The sequence below is a fragment of the Myotis brandtii genome, unplaced genomic scaffold (assembly GCF_000412655.1).
Source record: "Myotis brandtii unplaced genomic scaffold, ASM41265v1 scaffold17, whole genome shotgun sequence".
NCBI classification, from domain to species: domain Eukaryota; kingdom Metazoa; phylum Chordata; class Mammalia; order Chiroptera; family Vespertilionidae; genus Myotis; species Myotis brandtii.
Genome location: NW_005356259.1, coordinates 2998019 through 3024731, shown reverse-complemented (window position 1 = coordinate 3024731; position 26713 = coordinate 2998019). Strand labels below are relative to the sequence as shown.

The 26713-nt window shown below is 38.7% G+C and overlaps 1 protein-coding gene across 1 annotated transcript in view; it reads right to left on the bottom strand.

Moving 5' to 3' along the window:
- Positions 1 to 144: 144 nt before the first annotated feature.
- Positions 145 to 26713, bottom strand: part of RELN (reelin) — a 475654-nt gene continuing 449085 nt past the window's right edge. Inside the window, exons 59-70 of the mRNA XM_005862985.2 lie at positions 25711 to 25886; positions 25457 to 25563; positions 23986 to 24228; positions 22044 to 22219; positions 18923 to 18996; positions 17946 to 18107; positions 17074 to 17231; positions 14627 to 14846; positions 12397 to 12594; positions 11449 to 11547; positions 6384 to 6389; positions 145 to 1244 (exon numbers count right to left, since the gene is read on the bottom strand). Coding sequence (XP_005863047.1) covers positions 1148 to 1244; positions 6384 to 6389; positions 11449 to 11547; positions 12397 to 12594; positions 14627 to 14846; positions 17074 to 17231; positions 17946 to 18107; positions 18923 to 18996; positions 22044 to 22219; positions 23986 to 24228; positions 25457 to 25563; positions 25711 to 25886 — 1716 coding nt within the window. The 3' untranslated portion in view covers positions 145 to 1147. The remainder of the gene's footprint in view (positions 1245 to 6383; positions 6390 to 11448; positions 11548 to 12396; positions 12595 to 14626; positions 14847 to 17073; positions 17232 to 17945; positions 18108 to 18922; positions 18997 to 22043; positions 22220 to 23985; positions 24229 to 25456; positions 25564 to 25710; positions 25887 to 26713) is intronic.

The window sequence follows — 26713 nt, the reverse complement described above, 5'->3', positions numbered from 1 at the left end:
ACACTACTTTCTACAGAGATTTGCCATTCTCAAAGATGAAACAAAACACCAGTAAATATATTCGACATTGTCCTTTGCAAACCTGACCAGGCTTACAAACCCTATACAAACTTTAAGACTGAATAAAGACAAACGAGCTTCAGATGGCTTTGGGGCGTATTTTATTTAAGCATGGGCTTTTAGCGAGGTCCACCCTACAGTGCAACCTTTCAGTTAAGTTAATAAAGAGTTCAGGGCTACAGGTCCATTACAATGTTGCTGGTGTTGGTACAACTTCATCAGAAGGTATGAGTATGGCCCGCAGGAAAAACAATCCACAAAGAGAACACAATGAAAACATCCACTGTTTTACAAATCACTCTGTTACCACAGACACAAGATGGCAATTACTCTTAGTAAATCAGCCACAGAACACTTAAAAAAATCTTTAGACAAGGAAATGGGAACTCCTTTGTGGGAGATAGGGTTTTCATCCACAATTTGTTAAGTAGAAAATATTTCAAGGTCAAGCATTTCTCTTATCCACAAAACAACGCTAAACCAACATACATTTTAAGGAGTATATTAAGGTACAATATCTTTACAACTATCTTCTTGAGTAGGTATGTCAAAGAATTTTCTGCAGAATATAAGTAGCCCGAAATTCAGCAGCAAAATATTGCAACATAACAAGTAAATACAGTGTCAATGTTATATAGTAAAAGAGAATACATAAAAGGACTCATGATGATAATTTAATCATATAAAACATGATACATAGCTGAAGTACAGTCCACTTAAATAGCTTTGTGACCAAGAATGTTAAATGCCATTTTGAACATAAAAAAATCTCTTAAATTTTTGTGCTTAAACTTTTTTTTTCCTGTTAAACTATTTCTTATTTCCAATACTGCCACTGTAACTGATATTACAACAGATCACAATTTTCACGGACACATCAACATGAAGACATTTACTCATGAGAAAGTAAGTCACTTAGCATTAGTTCACAGTGTGGGACAGTGGTGGGCACTCGGTCTTGAGAAGGGCTTTCAGGGAATCCCCAAGTCCTTCACAGGAGTTTCCTGATCTCAGATGCAGTGAGAGGTTTAAAAGAATGAAAAGCAACACATCACATGTTGGCAGGAAAAAGAAACGTTTTGATTCTTCATGGGTTTCGTCTAAGTGACCTTCGTCTTCTGTTGTAGAAGTGCCTGAGCCCATGCTGTCGTGAAAAATTCATCATGTAATTTTGTTTGCGGGTGCTGTTAAAACCAGGAAGGATAGAGGCAGAGAGGGAAAGGAGAGAGAGCATGTCAGTCCAGTCCCTGAAAGTGCAATCCAGTCTAAGCCCTAAGTCACCCTGAGATTCATTTGAAAATTTTCAGGGTTAATAGGTCATGATGACATTGCCACCTGGGACAGAATAACTGAACTTTGACATCTGTATACACTGCTTCTGGCCCTGAAGGAACCCCCACCTATTCATGAGTGAGCCCAAACCAGAAAAAAAGGCAAATTCTTTTGATTCATAGCAAGAGTAGACTGAAATTGGGGATGTAAACTTTTATTCTTGAACCTTTTCTGACAACATTTACTTGGGTGAATTTCACTTGAGAGACGCCATGTGCTATGACCCATTGCCTTATTTAAACACATTTTTCACAAGGAGGAAACATAATTCGATTCCTTGAACAAACATTTCCATTTAAGGCAAAAACAAAAAAAAACAAACTTATTATCTGAATCAGCTTGACATTCCTATTTTACGCAGTCTCGAGGCAAATGAAGAGATAAGTTTTCCCCTGAACGTTGGATTCCACTGCCTTCCTTAAACAATAAGCAGCTGGGTTCATATTCTATAAATATGAGCTTATGAAAGAGACACTCCACTGAAAACATATCATAAGAAACTAAGTGTAATCCTATATAATAAAGAGATAATATGCAAATTGGCCATCACACCCTCGCACAAGATGGCTGCCCCCATGTGGTCAAAGATGGCCACCACAAGATGGCCTGCAGGGGAGGGCAGTTGGGGGGACCAGGCCTGTAGGGGAAGGCAGTTAGGGGCAACCAGGCTGGCAGGGGAGGGCAGTTGGGGGGACCAGGCCTGTAGGGGAAGGCAGTTAGGGGCAACCAGGCTGGCAGGGGAGGGCAGTTGGGGGGACCAGGCCTGTAGGGGAAGGCAGTTAGGGGCAACCAGGCTGGCAGGGGAGGGCAGTTGGGGGGACCAGGCCTGTAGGGGAAGGCAGTTAGGGGCAACCAGGCTGGCAGGGGAGGGCAGTTGGGGGGACCAGGCCTGTAGGGGAAGGCAGTTAGGGGCAACCAGGCTGGCAGGGGAGGGCAGTTGGGGGGGGACCAGGCCTGCAGGGGAGGCAGTTGGGGGTGACCAGGCCATCAGGGGAGCAGTTAGGCATCGATCAGGCTGGCAGGGGAGTGGTTAGTGGGTATTCAGGAGGCGGTGATCAGGCTGGCAGGCAGAAGCGGTTAGGGGCAATCAGACAGGCAGGCAGGCAGGCGAGCGGTTGGGAGCCAGCAGTCCTGGATTGTGAGAGGGATGTCCAACTGCCGGTTTAGGCCCAATCCCTGTGGACAGTTGGACATCCTCCGAGGGGTCTCAGATTGGAGAAGGTGCAGGCTGGGCTGAGGGACGGCCCCCCTCCAGTGCACGAATTTTGTGCACTGGGTCTCTAGTTAAATGTATAATCATATTTGCATGTATATATTTCCCCTATGTATGTACATACTCACATTCATACATATTAGGTGTGAAGCTGGTAAAAATACTGAAAATGGGTTTTAGGAGTCTGCAGAGAATTGTGCAAAACTGGTAGAGACGGCTGTTTTGGTATGGAAAATATATTTTTAAAAAGGACCATTATCTACTAAGTGCTTCCTATGTAGAAAGGACAATGACCTAATGTATTGAACTAGTCAGGTGTCATGAGAAAGAATCCTGTTACCTCTTTAGGCACAAAATATTGGGACTGGCACTAGCTGTCCTCCTGCCAGTACTGTAGGTCACATGGGGCCCTTTCCCTGAGCTATGACAGTGGTTTGAACTAGCCTCCTCATTATCTCCCGTTATGAAACACCACTGAAAAGAAACCATGAAATACTAAGAAAGCATCACTGAATGTGTAATTGTATGTACACGTGTGTGTATCTCCCCCCCACACATACAGTGGATTTTATTTTGGGTTGGCAAATGTTTTAATGATTTGCAATAATGCCAAGTTTGCTAGGGAGCCTGGGAGCAGGTGCCTGTTGGTCCAATCTTTCCGGAATGCTGAAATGCTGCTTGGCCCGACCTCCCAAATGCCTTTTTCTTTTAAAAATTAAAAAAATTTCCAGTTACAGTTGATATTCAATATTATATTAGTTTCAGGTGTACAGAATAGTGGTTAGACATTTACATAACTTATGAGGCAATCCTCCTGGTAAGTCTAGTACCGACCTGGCACCATAAAGAGTTATTACAATATTGACTCTATTCCCTATGCTGTACTTTAGACATGTGTGACTATATTGTAATTGCAAATTCATGCAGTAGGATTTGCACACGGGTTTCAGTCAACTTCCCCTCAAATTCTGGTTTTACCTTGTCAAAAAGGAATTCGTCATCCTCTTGTCTATGGAGCAACATCGAAGTCAATTTAGCCAGATATTTCAAGTCTTCTTCTACACATTTAATCTTATTCTGTTTTTCAAGCCTTTCTTCTACTATACTACATCCCTATTCAGACTGCTCTATCCAAACTCACCTTGAACTTCTTCCATCTGCATCATTTGCCAATCCTCAACATCGCTTCCTAAGTTTCTACTTATTTTTCAAGTATTGCATTTTACTAATTGCTCACCCCCTCCAGAAGTGATTCCCCCCTTCCTCTATTTGAATGCTCCTAGTGCTTATTTTCTGCTTTGAATGGAGACAATTAGGCTCCCCAGGACTAAACTTCTGTGGCAGCCTATCCCTCAATTTCCCCCACCCCCACACCATAGCCTGAGCCTCCTGCCTCACCAACGGCATGGTCAAGGCATGTTTGTTGAACTTTTGATGACTTACTGATTGGATTCCTGTTGTAAATCATTACTCTTTAACTATAAGGAATAACTGCAAAGTTAAAGCAATGAAAATTATTCTGTTGAAAGCATGTTTGAAGATATAAGGTACTCAAAGAGATTATAAAATAGTTAAAATATTTTACATGAAAAAAAGGATAAACTCAGAACACTCAAGATGTTTAGTTATCTCAATGGAACAAAGAAACATTTAAACAAAAATTGCCGTGCATGTTTAATGGCTTTAGAGCAACTTCTCCATATCACCATATATTAAGGACTGACTTAAATTCTTCATCTTTATATGTGAGAAAATAAATATTGACAGGCTTTAGATCTTTAATACTTTTACTATCAGCCCAGTGTGGAAGCTTATATCTAATCTAGGGGCATTTTGATTTATTGGGTACTTATGAATTTCAAATACATTTATGTATCAGTAGCATATCTTTGGATCCCTGCAAATGTTGATATGCACACAGCATTTGCTATAGATGCTGGGTGCTTATATAGTCACATTAAAAAGGGCTACATTTTCAAAGCATCCTCAAGACTGATCATGTAAAACATAAACATCTTTGGAGTAAGTTAGGTTGCAATCTAATGAAGTAGATTTTTCAGTTTATAAGCTTTTTAAAATCAAGCACCCTGGCAAGCTATGCCAAAATGCTGTCTGCCTCTAGAACCATTTCATAAACTGACATGGTTATTGAACAGTTACTGGGGCCTCTGAACTGTCTAACTTACAGGATTGGGCACTAGGGGAATTTTAAGTTCAAAGAGCTCATGTTTACTTTTTGTGTGGAGCAGATCTGTGAGCCTATTTTTGTTTTTGATACACAGAGATGTATCGCTGCAGATAACCTTGTAACCAAAATAATAATAGGTGTGATAGAATTTTAAAGATTTACTTCATCACTGCAATTATAGGGAAAGTAATTTTTATTACATGTCCAATGAAAGTAGATATTGTTCATACGAACTGTGCTAACTGACATCAATTTGCTTTGGCTGCGGATGAACTAGGTCTGTTTTAAAATTCTTCCATTGTGAGCAAGTTGTTAAAAGAAGGGAAAATGAACACCAATGACTTCTTGGAAATGCGAACTTAAATTTCCAATTCTGTTTAGGGAGTTTAGGGACTCAGATGGCATATGAGATTATTAAATGCTTCCCTATTTCTGCATAGGAAATGTGGATATTGCAAGATCTTTCAAGAACTGGTGACTCTGTTCTTTTGAACTGTTACTATCTTAGGTCATTTATTATTATGAAAACATTCAATTGATTTTTAATAGATTTTAAAGGAAATGGAGAAGACAGAGTCTTGGGAGACATAATTTGAGCTAATAGATCATTTAGGTACTTTTATTGATCAGTAATGAATTCATTTATCATCAAAACATATGATATAATAAATAATGCTTTAAATGCAGAAATAAGAACCGGTGGACTGCCATATCTTTCGGAGAAATACTGGTGACCGTAAGATGGAACACTGCTGTTTAAACCAATCAGCGAAACTCCCCTGCAGAGAGGATGCCGAACATTTTACTTTCAAGGCCATGCATTTTCAGGGGGTGGGGGGACTACGTGTAAATAAGTGTAGGCTCACATAGCTCACAAATGTTGAAGATTTCATATTTATTTTCTCGGATACATGAAATAACATTTGTTAATGTGTACCTCAGGGAGTTGTAAGGCTTAAATGAAAACTTGTAGCATAATCTGCAAATGCTTAATAAATGATAAACATTTTACCTTCTTTCCTAAGTATCTCCATTAGGGAACAAATATAAACATATGTTAAAGAAGGCCAATCTTACCTAAGGATAAAATCCAGAACTCACAAATATTATGAATAAATCCATCCCCTTCTGCCAATTCATTTATTAACTTAGATTAGAATGGAGCAGTAAGGCATCCTCACACATCTGCAGCACAATTGATCTTCTAAAAGACATTACGTTTAATCAGACTCCTGGCTCTTTCGCTCACATTTTTTGTTTTCACTTTCCCCTCGTAATGAATGTATGAACTGTGAGCACTTCAAGGGCACCTGATACAGTCCCAGGCTCAGAGTCAAGCTGTTTCCTGACGAAGGAATGCTGATTGTGCCCAATACTGTTTACATTTGAGAATAATCACAATTCAACTGAACTCTGAGTTTACATGATATAGGTTGCAAAAGTTCCCGTATGTCTCAATGTCACATATAACTTTGTTTTCATATATATTTTTTTCAACTGCATAGGTCTTCAACAGAACTTCTCAGTTAATGTAGGCACAGTGATGAAACTATTAGTAAACGGTACCCCAGAATTAGTAACAGGACTTACCTTACTCTAGTGGAAAACCAATGACAGCAAATAATGAAATATAACACAAGTTAAAAAATGCCTTTCAATGCATGCAGCACTGTGATTAGTCATAAAAGTCTGATCAGGTTTAGACGCAATATAGGATTTTTCATCTCTTTTGAAAATAAAAATTAAAGATGTTATTCCTTATTCTTCTATATCTAATATATACATATATTTAACTTTTCTATGTAATGCAACATGCAATATTTGCTCATAACCATATGTCAAGGTACATGTAGCTATAGTACTACATTTGGCATAAATGTTGCATATAAAGTATAAATATAAAAGTACTGGTTTAATAGCCCCCATTAGTTTTATTTTCTGTTTTAAATTAATTATATTTTAGGAAATACTTATTTCTGAATATATTAAGGAATGGGCTTTTAAAAATACAAAGTCCTCTATATCAGATAACAATCAAATTTAATAAAGGATAAATATGCTTTGCAACAAATGTAATATGCTCATCTCCATAAATCATTTGTGCCAAAAATATGACAGTATCTTGATAATGAAGAGCATAAAGGGATGGTCATGATGGAACACATATTATTAAATCTGATAAATGCATTTAAGATCATAGTTAGCAACATATTGGTTTTCAATTTTCAGTAAATGTGGTAATAATTTACTTTTTCATAAATCAATTCACACAGGCTAACTCTTTACTGAGTAATTTACTTTCAAGATACACATGCAAAAATTGGCCCACTCCATTATGCACATGACAGCTGGTGACTTAGACACGTACACAGGAAATGTGATGTGTGAATGAAATGCATAGTTTGGTGAGGGAGATTCTTAGGATAGAAGTATGAGTGCCCAACAAAAACATTAAGACAAAGAGTTCACTTTTATCCTAAGAAGAATCCCACCAGCATGGATCTTGTGAGGGATCTGCCCAAATGTATTCACAAACATTTACTGAAAAACAAATGTTCTACACTAGCAAATGAATTCAGAGAAATTAGGTTTCTGACACTTGATTGTCAATGATTGTGTTATGCTACATCATTCAGATGTAACAGAATGAGGACTTTTTGTAAGCTAGTGAGGCTGGAAAAAAGTGGCCTGTCAGTTTGGTTCATTTGTTCCATGGCAGATTAGTGAAGTGCTTTTCAAGGGCAGGTTTTATTGAAAAACATCAGAGTGGAAGATTACTCTCTCAAACAAGCATCAGGCATAAATGACTTTGCTTGTTAAGTGCTAAATGGTAGTTTTTATCTTTATGGCGGGTGGGGGCGGGGGCTTGTCATTCTGTAGATTCATATTTATGAAACTCAAATCCTTCCACAGGGAGTATTTTAAAAGTAAGACATTAAATTAAAAACATATTATATATCTTGTTCATTTAGGATGAATTCCTAAACCTTGAAATACTTTCAAAGGTGCTAAATTTGTTCTCATCAAATTCATATATCTTCTTGGTTAATATGGGCAGTACTGAGGTTAAATTCAAGATACCATGCATGACCAATTTTTCTTTCTAAGGATTTTTAGCATGTGTACTTTGGTGCACATGCACAAAAGTGAAACTATGGTAATAAAGCTAGACTAAGGCCAGTCTTCACTCAGAGAAGGAAATACATTTAAAAAGTGTAACCCCTCCCCCCCCCAATCCCTAGTCGCAAATTCATATTAGTGTGTCTCATTAGGTAGGGCTTGTATCTCTTTAGATATGGACCTCAGTCTCCTCCCCGCTCCACACCTGAGGAGTTAATACTACTAATTTATAGAGCTAAATGTTATTATATAAAGGTACAGTGAATAGAGAGAATATATATATATATATTTTTAAAAAATATTTTTTATTGATTTCAGAGAGGAAGGGAGAGGGAGAGAGAAACATCAATGATGAGATAGTCATTGATTGGCTGCTCCCTGCATATCCCCTACTGGGGATTGAGCCCGGAACATGGGCATATGCCCTTGACTGGAATCGAACCTGGGACCCTTCAGTCTGCAGGTGGATGCTCTAACCACTGAGAAAATTGGCTAGGGCAATGGAGAGACTATTTTGAATTGATAGGAATTCTTGGTGTATTCCTTCTATCTATTTCTAAATATACATTTGTGGTAGCAAAGTTAAAATTAGTAATATTTGTGAATCACGACATGAGCTTGCTAGCTTCTTTGTGCCTCATTTGGTTGAAAGATTCTGGAAGTTTATTATATTACATTTTTTTTTTGAATTCTCTGGAACTTCCTTTCTATGTTAAGCTCATAAAATCAGTGAGTTATAGCTGCCAAGGGCATATTAACTAGTGAGTACTTTTTAAAACGTTTTATGATGCTTCTGAAAAGAAATACTTTGAAAGGATACAGTGGCATAAAAATGTTGACTCCCAAGGCAAGAGCAAAACCTCAAAGACATATTTCTGAAAATATATATCCTCTGTATTGTATTTTTTAAACAACTCATTTATTGAACTCAACGTCATGACGTATGTCTCTCCAAAAAAGGAAAAAAAATAAAGTCCTTTAATGTTAACAAATTCTTGAATCCTCATTAAAGAGATAGCATTTGCTTTTAAAACTATATATGTAAAATATAAATGAAGTGATATGGTGATATGTATAAAGTTATACTATTTAAATTATTCTCGAAAGAAGATGCAGAATAAAACTCAAATGATGCAACAGTGTATGTGTGGCAATACTCTTTTATCATTGAAATGTTCTAGTGCCCTGAGAGTTTGAGACAATAATGCAGAATAAGAGCAGAGAGGTGCCTGGTGAGTTATACATTCTTCAAAGTATTAAAATTCTGGAACTGGAATGTACTAGTAAGTGAAGTCTTTACAAATACCGATTATTGCTCCAGAAAAAATACCAGAAACAATAGATGTGACCAATGTGATAGATTTCATACAATCTGGACTTGATTCTTGTAATAATATCATGATGTTGGTAGCTGCTTATTAAACTTAGTACCAACACCAGGTATTCGCGATTTCCTTGGGAGTTGTGTGGTGATGCTGGTATTCTGAGGGCCATTGGGGCAGCAGGTCCACAGAAAGCAGAGAACAGAGTTCTGCCTCCAAGTTGTGAAGGGTTATTTCCTACCAGGGAGTATATTTGCACTTTTGACCCCATGTACTCTTTAACTGTAGTCCAAGGGAGGGACTCATGGTGATGATACACCTCTGAAATCCAATACAGATAACCGCAATTGCTTGGCTGGGGGGCAGGTGAAGAAATATCTACTCCAATTAAGAATTGTTATGTCTCGCTAAGGGCAGTAGCTAGCATCCTGCCTTCTTCTGAGGACTGTCACATTTTGAAGTTTCCATAGGAGTTGGCAATGCTTTGTCAGGCACAGGAAGCCCCGCTAAGGTAAACTGTCTTGGCAAGAGACTTGAGAGATATAAAGTGGTTATTGACTCTAAATTTGATTCTCAACCAGTTTATTAGAATCACCTGAGGTGCTTTTAAAAAAGACTGATACTCAGGTTCCTCTTCAGATCAACTGAAATCAAATCATCCGTAGGGATGGGCCTGGGCATTGGGACATTGCCCAAGCCCTAAGGCAGTGATGGCGAACCTATGACACGCGTGTCAGAGGTGACACGCGAACTCATTTTTTTGGTTGATTTTTCTTTGTTAAATGGCATTTAAATATATAAAATAAATATCAAAAATATAAGTCTTTGTTTTACTATGGTTGCAAATATCAAAAAATTTCTATATGTAACACGGCACCAGAGTTAAGTTAGGGTTTTTCAAAATGCTGACACGCCGAGCTCAAAAGGTTCGCCATCACTGCCCTAAGGGATTCTGATGCTTAATCAGATTGAGAAGCACTGCTCTGAAAAAAGTAGGCAGGGCAGAATGGCTCTAGGGATGGTTTTTGGTCTATTTGGATGTTGCTCTCTGGCCTTACCATGTATGCATTCATTTTAGAAACCAGGTTATTCTATTCTCCTGGATTAATGTAGTCTGAGGAAATTAATATCTAAGTAAGACATCAGCCTCATATATAGATTCAAATGAGTCTGGACGGTTATTTGAAACTTCAACTTTGTCTTGTGGAGGCAGAGCCCAGCAAGTTGTCCAAAGCAGCAGAGCGCACAGTGGGGGCTTGTGTAGGGACCGGGTTGCTCTTGGATTGGGGGGTTGATATGGATGCCATGCAAGCAGGTGCCTCAGTGAAAACTAAGACGAAGGCTAACTCAAGACTGAGAAATTCAGCTCATGGCTATGATTGAAAGAAAACAAATCTGGTAGTTTCCTACCAATTAATTATATAAATTTGCTTTCAAAATGACTGAAATCAGCCAAGGGACTGATTTCATTATCGATTTGGTAAACAGAATGAACATTTGAACCTATCTACCGAGAAGATTCGCCTCTCCTTGCCAACCACTTGGAGCCATCAGTCCGAACCCGTCGAGACATAAGCATTCCAGTTCTACAGGAACTAGATTGTTAGAGAAAAAGCAAGTCATCTCTCTGTGCAACAGTCAGCCTGGCCGGTGACAGTGGTGCCAACCTTATTACATGGGGGAAACCAGAGGGGAACACCCTCCCCTTGTTAGGTGCTGGGGCTGGTCAGGAGGAATTTGAAACTTCAAATTCTTTGTTCTAGTTGCAACCATGTCATTAAATGGAAGACAGCCTCAGGCATCTGTGGCTGAGAAGGTGTTTGTAACTGGGCACATTAACTAGTAATACTCTGCAGATTAATCAATACATATCATTTCCCTTCCAGGACGTCATTACATTTTCTAAGGCAATCCAGATCTGGCGAAGACAATGTTTCCCATTTACCTGGAGACTTTGTTTGATCCAATTTAACTAGTATTGTCAAATCCTTAAACTTTTTGCTTATTTCACTTTGTAAGGTACATTCAGTTACACTGGGGGCTTTCTTATTTCACGTCGACTCAAGTTATAGATTGAGTTGCTGAAGAGTGTAAGCCAAAATCCTGAGGGGATCTCTTCAGGAACAGTTCTTACTGAATTAAGAAGCATGTCATATCAAAGGAATTCAAATCCTTCTAAAATGAACATGGGATGCTACGTGTCAGATACTCACAGGACGACCTCCACGTGATCCAAAGCCCATTGATCGTGACCTGTTCCGTTGTGGCGTGGTTGCCACCAGCGTAATAAAACTCCTTTCATCCGTGCCTCCCTGGATCACAGACAGATGGACAAAGAGGTTAAACACAAGAAAACAGAGACCTTTTTGGTGTGTGGTCTCCAGACTTGACATATAATAGGCTAAACCAGGGGTGGGCAAACTTATTGACTCAAGGGGCACAATGGGTTCTTAAACTGGACCGGAGGGCCGGAACAAAAGGATGGATGGAGTGTTTGTGTGAACTAATATAAATTCAAAGTAAACATCATTACATAAAATTTTTTTTAGTTTTTTTCATTTCAAACGGGCCGGATCCGGTCCGCGGGCCGTAGTTTGCCCACGGCTGGGCTAAACTAAAACAACAAAACTTTGGGTATGGGATTCAGATTTGCTTAGGCCACAGGACACTTCTGAGAAGCATTAAATTCTATTGGCTATTCAAGGACTTGTAATGCGTGTACACCTCTCCCCCTTATTCCCCTTCCTACACTAGTAATGGGAAGAGCCACTCAGTCAACAAACATGATGTGCCTTCGGTGTGACGGACAAAACGCTATGCAAAAGTGACATAGTTGCCTATCTTCAGAAAATTTCACATTAAGCGTACCCAGCAGAAATGAAAAATGTCGTTTTCTACATGACTAGAAATACTGGTTAGAGGAAGGAAAATATGAAAAAAGCATGGTTGTTGCGCTCTATTCCCTCTTGCCCGATGCCTTGCTTCAGTTTCTACCTGTTATTCTCATAGGAAACAGTAACACAACTTTGGAGATCTGGGTTAGTCTTGGTTTTGCCACCACTATGTTTGTGGTGTTGGTCCAGTAACTTCAAATTTCTAGCTCAAACTCTGATTCTCAGGGATCTTGTGTGAGACAACGCCTCTCCATTCCGACCACTTACAGGGGGACGTTGTAAGACACCCTCTGAGCCTGTGTGAAATCCTTGGGCTGGTGCTGCGCGATGACGTGCCAGGTGATCCCGTTGTTGACACTGTACTGCAGCAGCACGGCCTTGTCCACTGCGTGGGGGCTGCTCAGGTCACTGTTGCAGCTGTCCGTCTGCGATGCGCTCCCGATTTGCAAAACGAACATGATTTTGCTGAAAAACACAGGGGCAATCATCTTTTTAAAAAATATATATTTTTATTGATTTCAGAGAGGAAGGGAGAGGGAGAGAGAGATAGAAACATCAATGCATGTTCCCTACTGGGGATCAAGCCCGCAACCTGGGCATATGCCCTTGACTGGAATCGAACCCGGGATCCTTCAGTCCTCAGGCCGACACTCTATCCACTGAGCCAAACCAGCCAGGGCAGGGGAAATCATCTTTAAACAAGAGTCAGGAAGTATTAAAGGAGTTGTACTTTCTAATTAAAAAATCTTTTTTGTTCCTAAAGTCCATAATTCCCTAGTTCATAATACAGTTAAAAATAGAAGCATCCAGTCTTATGACTAAATCACATTAGTAGTAAAATTTGTTTATCTTTTACAGCATACATATGAAAAATAATCTCAAAAAGGCTCATTTCCTACACAAAGAAAGCACTTCTGACTTTCAAAGATCTGTCCTCTTTTTCATGATGCTGGAAATCTTGTTCTAGTATTTCACCTGAAACTCCTATTCTCTGAAAGGTATAAGCCAAACAGGCAGCTGAGGACATGGAGAGGACAAGGAATAAAACCACAATATTTATGCTACATGCTTCTTTTACAAGTAGCTGCAAGCTGAATAGCATCTACACAAGGATAAATCATCATGCTATTTTAGGAAAGGACTTCTGGAGATCAGAGCAGAGGGAAAACTGCGTTAGACACGTTGGCTCTGGACCACGCCTGCTATTCCCTGACATGCATGTCCTTCTGATTTTCACAGGAGTCCTTGCCCACAGAAGACACAGTTTTTAGACATGGGAGATCTATCCTCAGTGATGAACAGAGTAGTTCCACTTAGGGTGGATGTCAAATAAAGCACTAGACTTAAGACTTGTAAGTGCACACATTAATTTAAAACAAAGTTATCTGTACAACATGGTGTGTAATTGTTAACTAAGTAGATAGTTGTAGCTCTATATGGGTCAAGGAAAGAATCAAGTTGTTTCTAGATGAACTAAGTCATGTTGATAGGAAAAAATGGGATTGGGGGACACACCAACTTTTGGCATCTCCACAGTTACCGTACAGGAATCAATTTTATTATATTTTGATTGTTTATCATAGCGAAGGCCCCAAACCTGCCTTTCTGCCTCAGAAAATACATTACTAACATTTTCCAAAGTGAAAAACCTCAAGAAAACACCCACATTCCTATTAACCAAATATTTAATTCTCAAATATACTTGGAGCTACTGAACAGCTTTCAGCATTCAAGTACTATTTTAACCCAGTACTCTACAACCTTTAAAGAGCCTGGGAACCCTTCTTGAATAAAACAGACAAAAAGCTGTGTTCGCACTGGCTAAGGTGGCAGAGCAGGGAAGGCCAGGTGGGGAAGGAAATCCAACCCCCCGGGGTCTCTTTTTCTCTGTCACTTCCCTAGTCGATTTGCACAGTCTCTGCCCACTTTATTCTGCATTAATATGCAGCTCCTACAGCATGTGAATTTTTAAAGTTCTCATCCACCCATCCATGCTCCGCTTCTAGCTATTGTAACTACATATGCTGCATATAGATATATGTTTGTGTGACTGCAAATTTACTTCACATATACATTTACATTTATATGCTTGCAATGGTCGACATCAAATTATCTATATAGATTATCCATAGCTGACTATTTATTTATTCAACTTTATTGAAATATAATTGACATAAAATGCTGTGTAAGTTCAAGGTGCACAATGTGTTGATTTGATAACAATTTTTATATTTGGCCATTTCTCTAGGCTTATGCCTATGACCGCACTACTCAGTATGCGAAGAAATATAAGGTAATTGTACAATAAACTGAAGCCAAGTAGAATTCTGAGTTGTGAAACACAATGATTCCTCAGACCAAATTCAAATGATAGTTAGGTTTCCACAGCTTAGTGACACCTGTGTCATTAAGTTTGTGATCATGGTTGACAGTGGATGATGATGACCAGTCTTGCAACGGATTCTGTGTCTGAACTATCACACGGGAGTTTTGTTACCTTGCTCGAGTGAGATCCAGAGGTTTGGTGGCAGCTTGCCTTATCTGGCAGCCATTGAAATAGAGCGAGTCCCCATGGGCATAGGGTGCCAGCTGCCCACAGCCACTTCCTATCACTCCGCCTTGAATGGTCTCCCAGTTTGCCTCGGTGACTCTTGCTGACTCAAAATTATCTTTAATATAACTGGGGAGATCACGGCTGAAAACAGAGCAATCATCACCTAGAGGGAAGGGATTAAATACACAAATTAGCTGGCAACAAGCAGAATGACCAAAGATTAAGAACAAGTATTCAATTTCAAATTTAACCCACTGTTGTTACTGTAAGAATGACAAAATGCCCAGCAGATATAGACGCCCTGAAATAAATGTTTCTCTTTTATTTTAGCAATTATTGGCTAACATTGTTGAAATAAATCCCATTATCTCTGAGTCACTGTTCACTAAAATATGCAGTTGCTAATATACTTCTTGCTCATGTGAACCTATATTTAAATACCACAGCATCTGGCTGGGCCTGCATATAGACCAGTGATGGGTCTTAGCAGGGAGCTTCCTCCCTGGCATGAGAGGCCAGCCTAGTATCTTTCCCCTCGCATGATTCTGTAGCAGAAAATAAGATCAATCATATTCTTGTTCTTCTAGCCCTATACTTGAGGATTCTAGAGAGCAGAGTCTGTATTTCATTTATCATCGGCATCTAGCACCTAGCACAATACTTAGCACGTACAAGACATTCAGTTGTGAAGCCGGGATAAGTAAATGCATAATGAATAAACTGGATGTGTCTCTCAGAGACCACTGAGCTGAAATACTCGAATTAGGTAAGACGGTACATTAGCAAATGTGTATGTGCTTGCGTTTCCCATTGATTGGAACAGCCTGACTTTCCTAAATGCCCACAATAGTTTAAAATGAAAAGGTCACAGAGCTCTGCTGGGTCAGGGGAGAGGGAACATTCCAGACATCGAGGACTCCTTGTGAGACAGCTGATTTCGTCATTTGCCTCAAGATCAAATTCCCCAGCTAATACACAGCCAGACCCAGCCAGTCTCAGCAGTAATGAAACCAGGTGAAAAAGATGACCGCTAAGTAATTTCTAGTATCAGAGATATGCAGCAGTCTACATGAATCACACTCCTTTCATTTGTAGGCAAGGAAATAGCATCAACCAAGAAATCTAACTAGATTCTACTCCAGAATTCAAATCTATGGCTTCTTTCACTGCACACTTGGGTAAGTTGTAAAACTGGTCCCCATAGGGAGGATAAATCTCTCAGCTATGAGAGACAGCAAGGCTGACTGGGAAGAATAGCTTGCACCAGCCTTTATTCTGACCCTTACTAGCTCTGTGACTTTAGGCAAGCCACTTAACCTCCTTCTCTCAGTTTCTTTATCTGTTAAGTGGGAATGACTATAATTAGCTAACTTACGAGATATCATAAACGCTAAATGACTCTGCCAAATGATTGGTGGACACCGTGTAACAAGCAAAGCATAAGATAAAGTAAGGATTCCTTCACAAGAGATTTGTTGAGCATCATTATATGCCATGAGTTAGGCTCTGAGAATATAACGGTAATTATGTAAAGTGAACTTTGCAACAACAGAGGCAAAAACATTGCATTAGACTCCCTGGGGTGGGGAACCTTTTTCTGCCAAGGGCCATTTGGATATTTTTAACATCATTCACTTAATATAAATTTGTGTTGCTATGAAAAAAGCTCCTACATTTATTGAATTTGGAGTTCCATCTGCGGTTGCCTTGGCAGGGCCAGACCAAATGATTTTGTGGGCCGGACATTCCCCACCCCTGCTGATTAGAGGACAGCAGGGCTGCAGGCCTCCCCACAGGCCGACAGAGCAATTTTTTTATGACGTCAAGGAGCTGAGGAGCTACTCTGTCCCAAGAATACTCCAGCTCCTAGAAACTCAAGCAGTAAAAATGTTTTTTTTAATATATATTTTTTTGAGTTATGAAAGCTCTTTTTCTTTTTTTTGTGATAGAGTAACTTGGGAAACAGAACATCTCGAATTGTCAGCTACATCTTGGGAGGACAGTGGCAGCTGCTGTTGGGAGAGGCTATGAGAGAGAAGAAATATTGGCAAAGTAGCCATGGATAGACAGCTAGGCCAGGGAGGAGAGAGGTCCAGAGGGAAATAAAGTGTGGGAGGCAGGGAACTGCATGGAAGATGGGGAAATGCGAGGGACTATAGAATTCCTGAGTGGATAAAACCTGCCCTAAAAAATACCTCAAGGAACATAGCATGAAATTATCCTTGATAATTCATTCCAAAGATAAATAACTTTGTGACCAGAGTGTGTCATCTATCGCAAATCCCTCAGGCTGGAGTTTCTATCCATTTCCTAGTGGCCTTTGTATTGGTGCTGAGAGAAGGAGAACGCCACGCTCCCCTGGATTGAAAACGGCAGCCTGGGATCCAGACCTTGGAAACTCTCATCACAGATGCAGATGGCGCCGGTGGTGCAGGACCCGTGCCCGCTGCAGAGCTTGGGGCAAGCCTCTCCGATGTACACGTGGTCAATGGCCCAGCTTTGCTTCTCAGTTTCTTCCCCCTTCTGGATCCAGCGGAACTGTGTCGCACTGCAAGTCCCACAGAGAACAGGAGGCATTCAGTAGGCTGCTATTTTCCATGCCTGTGCCCCGCCTCTGACCGTGGCAACGGGGACTACTTCTGAGAAAAGGGCTTCCCAAACTTCTCCCTTAGGTGAGTGACTGTCTACTCCTAAAACTTTGGGAGTACCCCCCCCCCCAACACACTATTTTGGAAGTTTGTGCCTTCCCTAAAATTTTTATGTGTATTTCCTCTCCTATTCCATTAGTCTGTGCCCATTTTCCCTACGGAGGTTTATCATTTTCTAAATCTTTGAGTAAAATGTATTTTTGTAACCTGATCAATACTGCACACCCAGAGGCTGTTTGTATCCGGATTGAGTGCAGCCGTTGGGAGCACAGAACATGGGGGGAGACATGCTGCCAACTCCAGGTCTTTGGGGATCTGTGATTGGGGCCTGTGACTGAGTTTGGCATGTGCTATGGTATTCAGTCAAAAGAAAATTTGTGATCTATGAGTCATCTACAAATATGACCCTGTTTCTTCCTATTTCTTCCCAGGATATGCAATTGCCATTTTGAGGCATAGGCTGGTGAGAGGAAGGAGAGAAGAGGGGACAGGGTACTAAGGCTGCAACTAACACCCCAGCCCCATTTTATCAGTTGTTCTCAGCTCACTGTCTGAGCTCGGTAGAGATGGCCAGATAATCCTGCCAAGGTTACCTTAGTATGTATGCAACCTACCTGGAGGAGACATGGTCAGGCAGCTGAATGGTGATTCTCTTCCAGCTCGAGCTGTTGACAGCATTGTAGATGGTGGCCTCATGGAACTGGAAGGGGGAACAGCCAATGCTGTTCGAAGAGGATGGAAGGCATTGGCTCTGGACCAGCTGCCAGGAATCAGACCTGCAGAAACCAAAGAGGTTGCATTAGACAACTCAGGGAAATATATGACCTGTCTAACGTGGACATCCTGCTTTGGGTTTGGGTTAAAGTAAGATACTTCAATGTTAATGTCCTATTTCCTATACATATTTATAATTACAGACATCAAAAAGAAAACTTGAAAATAACTGCACATGAGATCTATTCTAATTCTTTACAAGCAGATGAATATATTCACAGACAACAGAATAAAATAATAGCATTCAAGGGGCTGCATTCTAATGGCTTCCTCCCCCTGATATTGTTACCAGAGACATACTTGGAGTTGACTGACAAAATTCTCGGTCTTACCAAACTTAACTCACTATAACTCATTTTTAAAAGTGGTGGTGGGAGGCAGGCCTGTCAACACCCTTCGATGGAAACTGTTCTGTGTCAGTCTTTTATTTGATCTGGCTACTGTGCTTAGGAGATGTGACTGGCCAAAGCATATTCAGATCTTTCATTGACTAAAATTTTCATTAAGGTTGGTTGAAAATGACATTTGTACCTTGAGGACAAATATAGTGTTTTACTTATTTTAAAATATAAATTAAAGTTGGGTTTTTTTTTGGCTGCAGCCTGGTATGAAAATAGACTTTTCTTGGTTTGCAGAAAAAAATGTGAAAATAAGATGTGTAAATTTTATATGCATGAAATTTGTACATGTAAGATACACATGAGCTGACACTTTTAATACAAAATATTGTTCCTCTGTAAACAGTTGCCCTAAAAGTAGACAACCATTTGAACTGTGTATTCAGCTTTGGAGGAAATGTAACAATTATTTCACAAACCTTGCATCCTTAGTGTACTCCAACATTACAGAATGAGGATCACCACAAGAAGTGGCTTCACAACCCACTACAATCTAAAACAAACATAAACAATCAATGTGAATTAGGCAGAATCAAATAATATCTACATTAAATAGAAGTCACATCCGTCTTTATTATGACCAGTAGTCAAAAAACATTCATTGAAGCTTTTACAGAGCAGCCTGCCAGAACACCAAGAATACATTCTTTTGACTTCAGCTAAAGACATGCAATTTTGCATGGAGATGAGAATTAAGGTTAAATAAGTACTATTCCTACTTAATTAATTAGTATAACATATTAATCATAAATTTAGAGACTATAAATTGGCCAAAAGGAAAGTTATATTAGAAGAATTAATGGAAAGAAACTCAAAGTATTACTGGTTCAAAACATTGTCATTGATATCCTAATCCTTGATGCTACTATTTTTATTTACAATTAAAAATAGCAATTTTTAACAACCTAATATTCATTCTCAGGGTTTTTCCATCTACACATGAATAAAAGCGTTGCATATTACTTACACTTAAGTATGTGAATAATCAATAATGCATAAATGCTATAAAAATTTGATGATTCAAATTTAAGTCCTAATCATCTACTTAATCAACAAGTCCTTTTTCAGGGTTAATATTGGAGAAGGTTAGTGATAAAAATTTCAGGCCACAGATTCATGAATAAAACAACTCTGGCTTCAGAGAGAGAGTACAAAACATATTCTAATAGTGGAAATGGAAATCATAAAAGATATAAATAAAATGCTGTGCTGCTTCATATGAAGGGGAGATTCTATTTAAGAAATAATAATTATGTGATGTGATAGAGGTGCTAACTATTGCTACAATGGCAATCATATTACAGTATATAAATGTATCAAATCACCATGTTATACAACATGAATTTACATAATGTTATATGTCAAATATGTTTTAATAAAAAAAGCATCAAGTAGGGTGCATGTGACCTGCCCCGGAAGCATGGAAAGAGTGTGAGAGGTAGAGATAAGAGAAAAACAGTTAAGTAGAAGAAGGATCGACTTGTAGTCCAAGGTGTTTGGCCTTAATATGGTGGGTAATGGGAAGTCATTAAAGGTTTATGAGCAGTGGAATGATGCACTCACAGCTGTGCTTTGTAAAGATCAACCTGAATGTGGAGAGAGATTAGAGGTGGGAAGTCTAGTTAATGGACTAGTGATTTATTAGGGCCAGAATGGAGGTAGTAACAGTGCAAACAGAGCAGATGGGATGGATGCTAGGAACATTGAAAATTCAAATGAAAGGATACAGTGAATGATTAGATGTGAACATTTTAAAGAGTACTTTGAAATTTAAAGTTGGTGAATTGGTGAAAGGTAGTGCCATTAATAGAAACAGGGAAATCAGAAAGAGGAGTTGATATGGGGAAGGAAGATATGAAATTCATTGTTAGCCATGTTGAGTTGAGATGCCAACAAAACAAAGGTGTGAAAATGTACACTAGCTGTTAAAATACTAAATTAATTGTGGTGATCGAGTCAAGGTTGGCCATGAGGATTTGAGAGCTGGTCATATCTTTAAGATCTGAAGCCAGGGATGAATGGTATTTCCAATGGCAGAATGTCTATGGTGGGAGAAGGAAGCCGAGAAGTACTGGGAAATGCTGACATTTAGAGGTGAAGGAAGAGGAGGAGCTAAAAAAGAGACAGAAGTAGATATCAAGAAGATAAGAGCAGAATTGGCAGAGAACCCAGAAGCCAAAGGGAATGGCATGGGTTGGAGAGGGCAAGGACAACAGTGCCAAATGGTACAGAGAGAAGAGGAAAGATGAGGAATGAATGAAAGCTGTCGGATGTAGAGTTTAGGAAGTCTATAGTGACTTTTAAAAATGCGGCTTTAGTGATACTTTATTAAATTTCCAGGGACAATTTTTTTATCAAATTGATTTGGTTAGAGAAGAAAATGTTAGTCTCTTTAGTTCTAGGTTGATAGAGGCAGTAAAAGAGGAGGTCCCAGTCAACTTAATCAAATATGATGACTTTGATATGGGCTAGGTAGAGGGAAACCCTTAAAGGATTAGAATGACTGGATGTGACCTATGACCTTGAACAACCTTCATGCCCCTATGTTAAAGATAATCCTGAGGGAATGGTAGCATTTGGGGAGCTTGCCTCACCCTCCGATCTCTGAAGGAGAGTTTAACGTAGAGTTGAAGAAAAAGAGTGAATATTTTTTTCTAGTAGATCTGAAGAGTTTTTTCATCTTAAAAAACTGAAACTCTTTACCCATTAAACAACTCCACATTTCTTCTACCAACTATCAGCACAATTTTATTTCTGCTAATAGGGACTCTTACTATTAACCATCATTGTAGCACATCTCTTTACATAAGAGCATTAGAACAATTGATGTTTGTCTTTAAAATGATCTAGTAATAAAGTGCATTTTTGTAATGCCCTTTCCTTTAGTGTGTTTTGTAATAATAAAGACATCAATTGATACTGCTTTATCTTTCTCTGACTATCTGACTGTTAATTATCTTCTATGCCTTCCTTCACATCCTTCTATATTAATAAATATGCACTTAAAAGATTTGAGAGTCCTTTTAAAATCTTTGAGGATTTGGAAGTTGCAACTGGGCTAATGTATAGGTTTGTGTTTGGAAGTAAGAGACAAAAGGAAAATGGAAAGACATAATAAAAAAAGGATAAATAAAGAAGCAAAGTGACTTGATATGTGAACTAGGTATATAATAAAAAAATGGGAAGAGAGAGGAGAAAAGAGAGAGAGGAAGGGGTGGAGGGAGGGGGAGAGAGAGACACACACACACAGACAACTATTTCTAAGGTTTGGGAAAGTGAATTCAAGATTACATATCTGAGACGTAAAAATACAGTTACATTTCTTGCTATGTCCTAATATACTTATAGATTTTATATATGCTCCAATAATCCTACCTGATAAAAACTTTGTGAAAGATTACTTCTTTTATTCATAAGATAAAGTCTCTTTTAATGAATGAAATCAATCATTTCCTTATACTTGCCCAAATAAGCATTCTCTCCACATCCCCTCCCGCAAACATAATGCCATCCTCTGTGTGGAAAGGCCACCTCCCTTACCTTAAACTGCATCATGTACCCTGGCTGTATAATGAGCTCTCTGGAGGAGAGCACATTGTGGGTCTTGTCTTTCTTTTTATTTGGCCAGTAGAGGTGGAAGGAGGGATTGCCACAGAATCCTGCTGTCCTTACTGCATTAGGGTAAAAACTCCAGTTTTCTTCATGGGAAGTGCCTTCTGTTAAGGTAAATTGGAAAGAATATAGCATGTTATTCTCTTGAGCTGACTGGCTTATTGTTGAATTACTTGAATATCTATACTCTAGCTTTCTGTTTACTCATTAAGATTTATTCTTATTTTATTTAATTGCTATAAATAATATATATCCAAGCTGAGAAATCAAATTTAGAAAAGATTATTAACTACTAGTACTATAACGATTACCCAACTTTTAAAATGTAATTGCTATTTTGTTCGCCAGTTTATTCTGTTCATTAGGTTCCGCATACACATAATCGATGGACACAGAAAATAGTGTGGTGAAGGCCTAGGGAAGGGACAGGAGTGGGGAGGAAGGGGTCAATGGGAAAAAACAACAACAAAAACAAAGGGGACATCTGTAATACTTTCAACAATAAAGATAAATTTTAAAAAATGTAATTGCTAGTCTGGGTAATTTTCACCATTGCAAAATGATTCTTGGTATACTTTAAAAAAATTCTTTATTGTTAAAAGTATTACATAAGTCTCCTTTTCCCCCATTGACCTCTTCCCAGCTGCCCCACCCCCCAGCACATGCCCTCACCCTCCTACTGTTTGTGTCCATTGGTGATGCTCATAGGTATGCATACAAGTCCTTTGTTGATCTCTTACTCTCTCACCCCCCCACTGCCCCCCTCCCTTCCATTGGTTATGCTTATATGGATGCATACAAGTCCTTCGGTTGATCTCTTACTCCCCTCCCTTCTGCCCCCCAACCCTCTCTGGCCTTCCCACTGCAGTTTGACAATCAGTTTGAGGCAGCTCTGCCTCTGTATCTATTATTGTTCAAAAGTTTGTAATGGTCTTTATTATCCATGAATGAGTGAGATCATGTGGTATTTTTCCTTCATTGACTGGCTTATTTCACTTAGCATAATGCTCTCCAGTTCCATCCATGCTGTTGCAAATGGTAAGAGTTCCTTCTTTTTTACAGCAGCATAGTATTCCATCGTGTAGATGTACCACAGTTTTCTAATCCATTCATCTACTGATGGGCACTTAGGCTGTTTCCAGATCTTAGCTATGGTGAATTGTGCTGCTATGAACATATGGGTGCATATATCCTTTCTGATTGGTGTTTTTGGTTTCTTGGGATATATTCCTAGAAGTGGGATCACAGGGTCAAATGGGAGTTCCATTTCCAGTTTTTTGAGGAAACTCCATACTGTCTTCCATAGTGGCTGCACCAGTCTGCATTCCCACCAGCAGTGCACAAGTGTTCCTTTTTCTCCACATCCTCTCCAGCACTTGTCGTTTGTTGATTTGTTGATGATAGCCATTCTGACAGGTGTGAGATGGTACCTCATTGTTGTTTTGATTTGCATCTCTCGGATAATTAGTGACTTTGAGCATGTTTTCATATGTCCTCTTTCAAAAAGTGTCTATTTAGGTCCTTTGCCCACTTTTTGAGATTCTTGGTATACCTTTAACACAATGTAATATATATCTCTGCAGTAAAGAAATTCCTAAAGAAACTAAAATTATTTTGGGGTATTGAAATTTCAAATTATATTTGGAGCTAGACATTTTGTCTTTAACAGGATTTATTAAATTCTCAATTGACATTTTAACAAGCCACCAGCCCTGAAGATTTATAAACTATGGGGCAAAACAATAGGTAACATTTGTTGAGCACCAAATATATGCTAGGCACTATTCTAAATTTTCATGTAGTAATTCATCCCAAAACACAAACAGACAAACAGCTCACAGGAAAGACTGTTCAATGTCTTGTTTCTTACCATCATCAAAAGTGTCGACCAGTTGACTGGGATTGATCTCTGCTCCACCAATCAAAATGTTGTCTAGTGCCCACTGAGCACGCTCCACCCCGGAGACCACAAGTCTGTTGCTGATCACAAAAGGCTGCCACCAGCGAAGCCGAGTTGTGTTGGTGAGGGCATCTTCAGGAAGAAGTATGTAGTCGTGTCTAACAGAAATGTATTTCTGATAATCCATCTCATGGAGCAAAGTCCAAGTAATTCCTGTAACAACAAATAAATCAACATAGTAACATATCTGGGAAAACCCCCCACAAACCACTGGTGTACTGCAGTTACTGCAAGCTTCTGAAAAACAAAAAAACAAAACTTCAACCAGACAATGAGAATTTATTTCATTGACTTTAATGGAAATGCTTAGCACTTATAAATATTGTTGCAACATGAGGCTGATGATATGAAGGGGAGGGTATTTAGAAATACTTGGCCAAAGATAAAAACTCTAAACATTTTATATTTTCTGCCTTTAAAATTTTGTGCTAGATTCTTTTATGTATTATTCCTCATGAATAATGAGAAACATCCATGTTTTGCATGCTTCTAGATAAGAACTTCTTTTATTTTAAAAAAATAGCCATTATAATTCTATGCAATTTGTGGTTTATTGGACTGATATGAACGTTCCCTCTTAACAACTGATATGACTGTAGATGGGATGTTTAAATTATTTAAGAAAACACCTTTTGAATACATACAGTACTTTAGGGCCATCTATTTATATGCTAGGTATTAAGAATATCTACCTGCTAAAGCTGATTCTCAAGACCTCATGGCATTACTTCTGGTTTCAGCCACTTCCAAATAATAAAACAGAATTTGGATAAAATAGTTTATGACACACTTACAAATTCAGATTATATTCTTTCACAATTAATGATGTTTTTAGAATCTTGTAGATTCTCTTAGAATTTATTACACATATGTTCACATGAAAGCTTCTTAAAACACTTTAAAATGTTTTTAAAATTATCTTTTACTTGGAAAACTATATAAAAATTATTTTTAACTGCATAATTTATAATCTAGCTTCAGTTAAGCATAGAGATTTTTTTCTTTACTCATAAACTTTGGAGATTATTTATTTAATATTTTATTTATTGTCCTTAATTGAAAAAAAATTTTAAATTACAGTTGACATTCAATATTATATTAGTTTCAGGTTGTTAGACATTTACATAACTTATGAAGTGATCTCCCGATAAGTCTACCTCCCGGACCCCATACAACTTTTTAATGTGATTTATCTCTTGTTCCTTTATTTGGTAGGATTTTGCTAACTCAGAAGTCACATGTATGGAATGTGTAACACAACTAAAATCGGTAACTTCCTCTTTGTAAGTTTCACTATTATCTTTGCAAAGGTTTTTCTGAGGGGCACTGGATGGAATTTGAGAATCTGCTCCAAGGTATGGCTTTCACCCCTGAAACGTGCCTCCATCCGTAGAGTAGTCCAGCAGCACGCCTTCCTTCCGGCAGACGGGCCGATGGCAGGAGGTCATGTTGTTCTCACTGCCGATGCGCCCCCAGTATTGCAGGAATCTGAATGCAAGCACACATTATCCGTCAGAATAGTGAATTAGAACAAATACTCTACTCAAGTCCTGGATAACAACTTCTCCCACACGTGTCCCTTGCTTTGGGGCCAATGTGCTAAGTTGTGATGAAAATAAACTCAAAATGACTTACTTTGCCCCTCTGAGATCCAAATCTTGAGTAATAGCTTGTCTCACAGTGGATCCCCCAAAATAGAGTGCGGTGTCCTCGGCAAGAATCCCACACTCGGTACAAGTACTCCCACCTTCTAAGGACATCCATAAATCAGGCTTGATCTCTTCACTGTCAAAGCGTTCCTTCAGAAAAGTCTGGAAAAAAAATAAGTAGCATGTGGTTAAAAATAATTTCAGATAATAACTATGGAATAGTTAATCCAGAATTAGATCATGGACTTTAAAAATTAGAGCTGATGCTCGGCTGGTGTAGGTTCAGGGGTTGAGTGTCGACCTATGAACCAGGAGGTCACGGTTCGATTCTTGGTCAGGGTATGTGCCTCGTATTCAGGCTCAATCCCAGTGGGGTCACGGGGAAAGCAGCCAATTGGTGATTCTCTCTCATCATTGATGATTCTATCTCTCTCTCCCTCTCCCTTCCTCTCTGAAATCATTAAAAAAAAAATTAGAGCTAGTGTTAAATGGTTTTCTAAGGATATTAAAAAAAGGGATAGCCTCACATGTTCTTTTCAATCATATAGTGAAGATCATTTAAACTTAAATAATGTTTAATAATTAGAATTTAAAGTCTAGAGAGAATCTTAAAACAATTATAAGGTTGAGTAGAGTAATACTCCTATTTGTAAAATGTTATTTAAGCATATACTCCCAAATTATGTTTATTTACGTTGTTTATAAAAGTAGTATTATAATTTATTATGATATTATGAAACATGCAGAGTATATAATTAAATATTAGGGTTCATTATGGCTATATTTTGTGTAAAATTATTTCATCTCCTCACATCATAGCAAGATCTTGATTATTCATTTTTCCCATAGTATATTCATTTTGTCCATAATACAGTTTGCATTGGGTTGAGGCACCCAATGTTTTCTAATGGTAGAAATATATCATGGAAATAATTTGTTAGAATTATTATTGCAGCAATTATACAGAAAAACTATATACTTTTCCCCCA